The 9,497-nt window shown below is 22.9% G+C and overlaps 4 protein-coding genes across 4 annotated transcripts, besides 1 other annotated feature; 1 reads left to right on the top strand and 3 right to left on the bottom strand.

Annotated features, from left to right (window-relative positions):
• Nucleotides 1–791: a repeat region.
• A 433-nt stretch (nt 792–1,224) lies between these two features.
• Nucleotides 1,225–1,809, top strand: EHI_107930 (uncharacterized protein; the record flags this gene model as incomplete). The annotated part of the gene is made up of 1 exon (XM_001914046.1): nt 1,225–1,809. The coding sequence occupies one exon, from the start codon at nt 1,225–1,227 to the stop codon at nt 1,807–1,809; it is 585 nt and encodes a 194-aa protein (XP_001914081.1).
• Nucleotides 1,810–1,872: 63 nt separating this feature from the next.
• Nucleotides 1,873–3,282, bottom strand: EHI_107920 (uncharacterized protein; the record flags this gene model as incomplete). The annotated part of the gene is made up of 1 exon (XM_644690.1): nt 1,873–3,282. One exon carries the CDS (start codon nt 3,280–3,282, stop codon nt 1,873–1,875), a length of 1,410 nt encoding a protein of 469 aa, XP_649782.1.
• Nucleotides 3,283–3,395: 113 nt separating this feature from the next.
• Nucleotides 3,396–6,896, bottom strand: EHI_107910 (Ras guanine nucleotide exchange factor, putative; the record flags this gene model as incomplete). Its single annotated transcript, XM_644689.1, has 1 exon — nt 3,396–6,896. One exon carries the CDS (start codon nt 6,894–6,896, stop codon nt 3,396–3,398), a length of 3,501 nt encoding a protein of 1,166 aa, XP_649781.1.
• Nucleotides 6,897–7,097: 201 nt separating this feature from the next.
• On the bottom strand, nt 7,098–7,713 carry EHI_107900 (uncharacterized protein; the record flags this gene model as incomplete). Its single annotated transcript, XM_001914045.1, has 2 exons — nt 7,098–7,353; nt 7,490–7,713. The coding sequence occupies 2 exons, from the start codon at nt 7,711–7,713 to the stop codon at nt 7,098–7,100; spliced, it is 480 nt and encodes a 159-aa protein (XP_001914080.1).
• Nucleotides 7,714–9,497: the final 1,784 nt, after the last annotated feature.

The following is a 9,497-nucleotide window of genomic DNA, read 5'->3' as shown; positions in this document are numbered from 1 at the left end:
AAACAAATAATCAAATTAAATATTAAAATGAATGGAGAAGAAAAACAAGTCCAGCTAAATTATATATTATATATTGACAATTTAAAGATAATGACTAATAGCCTCGATGAAATGGAAAAAGCACACAAATTAACTAAAGAAATATTTAATTGGATATGATTAAAAATTAATGTAGAAAATAGTTTGATAATGACTAATATTAATAGTCAAATAAATGGTGAATTAGCTGAATTACCAAGAGTAACTAATGATAATCCTTATAAATATCTTATGACTGAAATATGAGATAAAGTAAATATTAATAAATATTGTACAAGAATATTAAATGATATATCTTCTATTTTATCATCATTAATACTATGAAATATAGCATTCTCAATACAATAAGAAAGATTAATAATGATATAATCTCCAAATTAAGATATTGATTTAGTATTGTCCCATGGAAACTAGGAGAATTGGAGAAGATAGATAAACAAATAAGAAAGTGGTTAATACAACTCTAATTATAAAGTAGAAATATCCCAAAAAGTAGACTATATGTCAAAATAAATGAATTGTGAATAGGATTAATGTCAGCAAGAGATGAATGTTGTATTGAATTAATAAGAATATATTTAAAACATGAATATCAAACACAGAAATAGGAGAAATGATAGAATCAATAAAAGAAAGTCCAAATTGAATAATTAAAAGAATGAAGAAAGTATTTGGTAAGAAGATTAATTTTAATGAATTAATGAATATAATAGAACAATCAAAAGACAAAAATAAATAAAATAGAAGAAATAAAAAGATCAAGAGAATACAAAGACAAAACATGGTTGAATATTCATCTTTTTGTTTTTCTATTAAATGTTTATTGTATATGTTTTATTTGAATATATACTTATAGAAGTTGATAATCGTTAAATAAAAATAGAGAGTATATAAAAGATGGTTCCACAAAGTATTATTTCAAAAATATAAGAAAGATGTATAGACAGTTTAAGTACATAAAAAAATGAAAAGTAATGAATAAAAGAGTTAAGGAAAAGAACAGTTAAAAAATGGAAGTATTAGGATTATAAATAAATAAAGAAATAATTGGATATAAAACATAAAATTAGAGAAGATAAATAAAGAAATTAAGAAAAAAGAAGATGAAAAAAATTCTTTAAAATTCTACTCCCTTCTACTTATCAAAAAGAACTAAAAGAACTTAAATCAAGTACAACAGTGACGATGTTTATTGTAATATGTTTTATATATTTTTCAATTGTTAATGCTAAACTTATTTGTGGTGTTAAAAATACTAAAGGAGAGAGAGCTGAGTTTACTAGTTACGAATTAGATCAATGTTTTGAAAGTTCTAAAGAAGGTAATTATATTAAAGTTACTAAAATGGTTGGAGATTACAAATACATTACATATAATAAAAGTGGATGTGCTGATGGTGATAATGTCTCATCAATAGTTTTAACCGACTGTAATGAATTTGATGAACCGAGTTATAATTTAGAAGTTAAATATGATTTAAGTGGTACAGAGTGCAAAAGAAAAGATACATTTGAAAAGAGTTATATTAATTTTGACATTTGTATGAATCAAGATGGATTTAAAAAGTATTCAGTTGAAGATGGTAAACTTGTTACTTATGAATATAAAAATGATAAATGTGAAGATAAAATTGATAATTCTAAAGTTATTATTGTTGAAGTTGACAAATGTATAAGCGATGACAGTAGTAAATCTTCAAAATATTATGACAATAGTGCTTATTCTTTCTTAACACTTTTTGTTGTCTACATTTTATTCCTCATATTCTAATTTGATTTTTGAATAAATTACTTCTGTTTTTTTTTGTATTTTTAATTATACTTTTAATAAAAATTAAAGTAATAATTCAATTAATGATAATAATGAACGTAATTCATTTTCTATTGAAGGACAAAGTAATTCGTTTGGAATAAGAGGTCTTAAGTGAATATAAAATATATATAATTCTTCCAATGAATATGGCTTTGAATTTATTATAAAAGATAATTTTTTTAAACAATCAATAATAATATTTTGTTGAATTTCTAATGAAAATATATTAATAAAATAATTTAAAACTTTTAAACTTTGAATAATTTGATTGTTTTGAATTAATTGATAAATATACGATTTAATAGAATTTAATATTAATATTTGAATTTTAGAAGATTGAGTTTTATAAACTTCTTTAATAATAGGTATTTGATTCATTTCAATAAATTGAATAATATTTTTAAATAATTTCTTTTCAAGTACTTCGTTTGGAGTATCTAAAATAACTTCAATTTGAATAATTTCTTCAAAAGTAATGTCTTTTTTAATTATTTCATTAAATAATAATTTTATTTTATTTATTCCTTCTTCGCTCATTAATTCTTTATTTAAATTATAATAATCAATACACCATTTAACACTTTTTTCATTACTCATTTCTTTTAAGAATTGAATAAAAATAATATCACATTGTTTTTGAATTATTTCTTTAATTAAATAATCTTTTATCATTAATAACCGTGAAAATAATTCAAAATATGGATTTACACTTGTTTTATTACTCTTTTTCCATACAATAACATTTAATTGCATTTCTTCTAATGCTCTTTCAATAACTTTTTGAATTGAAAATTCAATAACATCTTTTCTTTCAAAATGACTTAAAACTTTCCATTTATAAATTCTTTCTACAAATTTAATACAGTCTTCTTGATCAATTATTCCCTCCATCCCTTCTCTTATTTCTTGAAATATTATTTTTCCTTTTTCATATAAATTTATTTCTTTATTTTTTCTTTCAATTTCTTCTTCATTAATTGCAGCTTGACTTGCTAATTTACTTATTTTTTGTTTACTTCTTTGTATGTCATCTTGAATATTTTGTTTTTTTTCATTTATTTTTATTTCAATGTCTTTCATTCTTTCTTCTAACATTATCATTTCTTCTATTTTTTCATTTGTTGCATCTTTTCCATAATGTTTTAATTTCATCTCAACATTTGTTTGTGGATTAATAAGATGTTCATTAATTCCACACCTTTCATTACTTTGATTAATTTCAATTGGTTGTTCAATTCCTTGTTCAAATTTTCCTGCTCCTTTTCCTTCACTCCATCCTAAAACTTTCAGCATTTCTTCTCCAATACCACCTACACTAATTGGAGATATTTCTGATTTACTAAGTGTGTCTGTTTTCTTTTTTTTAAGAGGAAGTTTAGTTACTTTTTTTTTTCTTTTAACAGGGTCGAAGTCATCTATACTAAATTGCATGAATTTAATATGATTATGTTAATTATTTTCTTTTCAAATTCTATTCTTTTTTTTTTAAAGTAAAAATTAATAAAATTATAATTAATAATAATAGATAAATAAATTATAATTTCTTATGGAAAGACCATCACTTGGTTTCTTCTATTTAACAACAACCTCAAAAAACTAGGTTGGTCAGAAGACATTGTGAGTCTATCTCTTTTTTCTTTTAAAAGAATTGATTTATTCTTCAAATGTTTTTGAGTCTGATTAATGTAGTTTAATTTGGCGTTATTTCTACATTCAAGATTTAAAGCAAAGGCTTTAAAAGAATTATAGTCTTCAACAACACTTAACTCTACAGTCATTTCTTTACTAACTTCATCTATTGGTTGGTTATCAAAACCACCTTTTAAAATAATATTTGCAATACTCTCTTTCCAAAATTTATCATCTTTTAGCATAAGGATATTAGAATGTAATAATTCAAATTTATCAGTTTTATTTAATTTCATTAATGTTATTGAATTAATTATCATAGAATGTTGTAAAAATCCAAGCAATTCATCAAGAACTTTTCTTTGTGCATTGTTAAATATAGACACTTGCCATTGGTATTCAGTATGGATATTATCTATTTTATTAATAGTAGTGTTTAAGTGAGCTATGTCATGAATAATCTCAACACCTTCAATATGGTCTTTAATTAGTGCATTGTCAACAATATTCTTAATACTTTCTAATCGACTAACTTTACCATCAGCCCAAATATCAAATATTTTACACATACCAATAATAATAACTTGTTTATTATAACTCATAGTTGATAATACTCTTTTCATATATGCTTCTTTATCCTTTTTTGCTTCTATAATATCATTTTCATTACCACTCATTTCTATTTCATAAAATTTTTTATATTTTTCTTTAATTTGAGAATGAAATGTTATAGGAATAAATGGAGTGGGATGAAGTTTTAATAAAAGCAATAATAGTTGTGAATTAACAACTGGTTCAGAAGAGGTAATTCCTTCTTCAAGATAATACATTGCCTCTGTCCATCGTTTAGGTTGAACATTTAAATCAAAGAAATCCTTATTAAGTGTTAAATTATCAGAAGTAAATACTGAATTCATTAATACTTCATATGGTTGTGGAATTGGATTTGATATTAATTTATCTGAATCAACTCCAAAACAATGTGTTTTAATTGAGGCAGTACAAAATGGTGCAATTTGATTTGATAATTTAATACAACCAGATAAAAGGTTTTGACATTCAGGCACCATAACAATCATGGGATTTTCTTTTGAGTCAGTTGACTCTACTAACAAAATCATTGCTTTGTCTTTTATTGAATCATAATAAAGTTTAATTTTATAATATCCTAGTGCAACAACAAAGGTCTCTTTTGAAGAATAAAAGAATAAAAATCCTTCACATATTATCATTTTATAACTCCTTAATTGAACATTAACAAATGAACTGAAACATTCTACTTCGTTCATATACACCACTTGTGATTTAATGCTTACTTCCATTTGGCTTAATGACGGTTGCATGAACCTACTTGGTATTAATACCAATTCTCCACCAGTTTTCATTAAATTCTTAGCAAATGGTGAAAGAAAATTAAATCTATCTTTGTTTGAATTTCGATACAAAATAGCATATTTCTCTTCATAAAATTCATCCTCTTGGATATCTTCTATTCCATAAAATTGTTTAATGATAATAATATTTTGAATAACTGGTTGTGTAGCATCAAGACATAGAGTACTATAATGAATAGTATCTTTATGGTTATGGTATTCAAAACACCATACTTTTACTTGAGTTATATCTTTAACAAGGGAAAAAATAGTGTCTTCATTTCTTAAATCTTTTGTTGTTTGAAAGACTTTTCCTATTGTTTCTGAAATGTTAATAATTTGCCCATTCGGTTGTTTTGGATTAGGAGAGAGCATAAAAATTCCATCTGCATAATTAAACTTAAGAAAATCACCTACTAACATATTAGTATTACATGGTATAATTTGTGGATGAGTATAAACACAATTTGTATTATATTTTAGTAAATGAATTTCATTATTAAAAACCATTGTTTTACGATGTTCTTTTTCTATTTGAATACTCAGTTGATACTCATTCTCCTCATTACAATTAATTTTAACCAAATGAGATTCAATCCATTCTTGCATTGCTTGGTTATGTCCAAATAAATAAGGATATTTTTGACATTGTACCCAATCAACTATATAATGTGCAAGTTGTCTACATTTTTCTACGTTGATTAATACAAATCCTCCAGATTGAATAGATGGTTGTGCATTTTTATTAATTTCAACTATTTTTCTAAGATATGTATTAACATAAGGAATGCATGCACCAGGTATCATATTAGAGTCATTCATTAATAATGAATCAATACTTCCATATGATTTAATTTGTCTAAAATTTTCTTTATCATTTTCATTAAGTTGCAAAAAGAGATGTTCTAATCTATAAATAGGGAATGAATCTAATGCAGTAGCAACTTCAACTAATCCATTCCAATTATTAAGGTCATTCATTCTAATTCCTACTTCAATAATCCTTTTTAATATTCCAAGTCTTTGATTTGGGGGAGCTAAAAGAATAAGTTGAACATACCAATGTTCCATCTTATTACGGTGTTGTAAAAATTTGATTATATTAGAAGCCGTATTCTCTCTATTAGAATTATTCCATGAATATAACTCACTGATATGAATTTTCATAAAAAGATCATATTCAATCAATGTAACTTGTTTAGCAAATACTATAGCAGGTATATTAAGAAAATTGAACTCAATTTCTTTTAATACTTGTTGTTCTTCTTCAGTAGTTGTTACTTTATTTTGAATTTGTTGAATGTTAATATCTTCATTTTGTTTATTATTTTCTATAACCTCATTAACTTTGGTAAATGGCTCTGTATTTATAATAGAAGATTCATTGAGTTTAGATGTTTTTTTACCTATCAAGAAAGAAGTTTTTTTAGGAGATGATTTGAGATATGGAGAATTAGGACTAGAATTAATGAAATAAGAAGGAATAGAAATACCGTTATCAATATGTATTGAATCAGTCGACATTAAAGGATGAGAAACAAAATTTGTTTTAAAAAGGTTATCAGTAAATATCATTTGAGTTAATGTTACATCAGCAGTAGTAGGTGGTAAAATGATTTTTGTTTGAGTTTTTGTAAGTAATAATTCTAAATAATTAGCTTCATTAGAATCAATTGAACGATGTAATTGGATAATATTTTTAACTAAAGAAATAGTTTCTTTATCTGAAGTAGTCATTACTTTACTCATAAATTGAATCATATTATTAATAATAACATTTCTTTGATCTTTATTTTTTTGGTATAATTCTAAAAAACGATTTAAAACCAAATTTTGATCTGCATAACATCGAAAAGTATAAATAAATGCTTCTCTTGTAGCAATATCAGAACATGGTTCACAAACAAATCCAATTAATGCATCAAGACTAGCATAAATAATTTTATTTCCATTAATAATAAACTCCCTCCTTCTTGTAGGAATTACTTGACTTTCACGAAAACGGTCTTTTCTTTTACAATTTATTGATGATTCTTCTTCCATTATTTTTAAATAGATCTTCAAATTAATTTTATCGTGTTTTTCTTAAAAATGCTATTTGGTATATTTTATTTATAAAGTTCCCATCAAAAAGAAAAGAAATAATAAAATATAATAAAAATAACTATAAATTATAATAAAATAAATACATCACTTACAATAATCCAAAATGTTAGAAGAAGATAAATACATATGTCAAAATAATTAATCTAAATTACAAATAGATAATTTCATTTTACCAATATGACGAATTTGTGTAATTTGAGCATCAACAAGTGAACAAATATTATTATTTGTAAATAACTCTGATTTAAATCCTTTTCTATATAATAAACATAACTTCTTCATATTTGTGTTTAAAATATTTTGTAATTCTTCGTATTGTTGATATAATTCTGTTTTTAGTTCAACCTTTTCAGAAGCATTATTATCATATTTATTCTTTAATTTATAAAAACCTCTTCCAATTGATTTTTCTTTTCCACTCTCTATTTGTGGGCAATGGTTGAATGCATCAAGAATTGCTTTCTTCCAGTTTTGTTGTTGAACTACCAAATGAATTTGCGTATAGCTCAAAGCAATAATTATGAAAGAACAAACAGAGTTTTAATCTTCCTAATAAATGCCAATGATCTGTAATAAAATCATAAATATCTGTTTTTAATTGAAAATATTCATTTAATGGTTTAAGACATCTAAGTGAAGAGAGTATAAGAACACATAATCGAGTAGTTTTAATTTTGGGGTTAGGAACAAGAAAATACTGTTGTTTTTTACAAATTGAACAATAACAAGTAAATTGTACATCATGGTTACTCATGGCAATTGTTAAAATACTTTAAACTCAAGTTTTTTCTTATTAAAATCAATCTGATTTAATTATGAAACACCGAAAACTGAGAAAATTTTTGCGATTTTTCTTTTTCTTTTTCTTTCCTACTTTATTTTCTTCCTTTTCTATTAATTATCTTCTACGTATATTTTCTTATTTTTTATCTTTTTTTCATCTTTTCTTATCATCTTTTTATTTGTTTCTATTTCTTGTTTTTTGATTAAAACAAAAGAATCACATCTTATGTTCAGTATTTATCATGAAAATAAATTTGGTGGGATATAAATCTCATTCATCTATGAGTTAATGATGGTAATTATTTTTAGCTTTTTCATCTTTTTTTCTTCGTTTATTTCTTTTTTTTGGAATTTTTAATAACAATTTTATTTTTGTTATTCGTATAACAATACTATTCTTTTTCTTTTCTTTTCTTTCTACATTTTGTTTTAATATAATCTATTTTTAAGTAGATTCTTTATTCTCAATTATTGGTTCTAAAAATGAAAATTTAATTTGTAAAGAGTATTGACATTAAAAAATTATTTCAGTTGTGTTGTAAAATATAATTTTATTATATATTACCATCACTTTTATTTGTTTTTCTGGTAATTTTTTATAGGGATGAAGTATTATAAACTATTACAAAGTAATAGCAAATGTTTATGAATAGTTTTTATATTATGAACTATTTAAACATAAACACTTTCAATGTATGTTCAATTTCATTGGTAGATAATAGATATCGTACCTAAAAAGAAAAGAGACCATTGGATATTTAGATTAATACAAAAAAAAAAGATTATTAAAGAATTGTTTTCGTTTCAAAATATGTTATTTTATTGATTTAGTTCTGTTTATAATAACTACTTTCTGATATTTCTAAACAAAAAGTTGTATATTTTTAAATTTAATTAGAAATAAGATGAGAAATGTTGACTATGTTTGTTAATTAAAGGATTTGTTTTAATTATATTTTTAAAATACAAAAAAGAATATATATACTAACAGTCATTCTTTTATTTAATAATGACTTTTTCATTAAAATTAGTTATTTTTCTTAAAAGTAGTAGGTATTCTTTTATTCATATTTCTTTCTGTGAATCTAAAATAATATGAATCAATGAGACAAATCTATTTTTTTCAATTATTTTTGATTACTAAAATGTTAAACAATACTTTTTTTTAATTTTCAACATTGTTTAATAAAAATTAATAGTAATATTGGTTAGTCATGATAAGTATTTTTATAATAAAATGAAATGAACTAAGATGTTTTCTAAAGAGACATGTTTTTTAATCTCATTTATTATTCTTTTAAAACATAAATTATATTATACTATTCAAAAAAACAATTCAAATCAATTAACTGTTAATGAGACATTAATTTTTATCAAATTGGTATTATTATCAATACGACTTATTTTCTGATTCAAAAATAAAAAAATCAATGTATATTTATATCATTTTTAGTAACTTTCTTCTTTAAAGAAAAGTTTATTTAATTTAGGTGATATTTTTTGGAATGAAAGAAAATAATATAAACAGGATTTGAATATAAACTACTTGGAATAATTTTATCGTAACTATTAAAATATAACAACTAACTAGAACATCTATGAAATAACAGAATAATTTTTAAATCATTTTTATATTAACATTAGAAAAAATTAAAAAAAGAACTTGAAAAAAAGAAGAAGAAAAAGAACTAAAAAAACTGTTAATTAATTAAACACATAATGGCATTTTTAAGAATTCAAACAACAAATAAAATA

The sequence above is a fragment of the Entamoeba histolytica genome, genomic scaffold, assembly GCF_000208925.1.
Source record: "Entamoeba histolytica HM-1:IMSS scf_1104750517921 genomic scaffold, whole genome shotgun sequence".
NCBI lineage: Eukaryota > Evosea > Mastigamoebida > Endamoebidae > Entamoeba > Entamoeba histolytica.
Note: the sequence above shows the minus strand (reverse complement) of the source record. Positions and strands in the feature narration are given on the sequence as shown.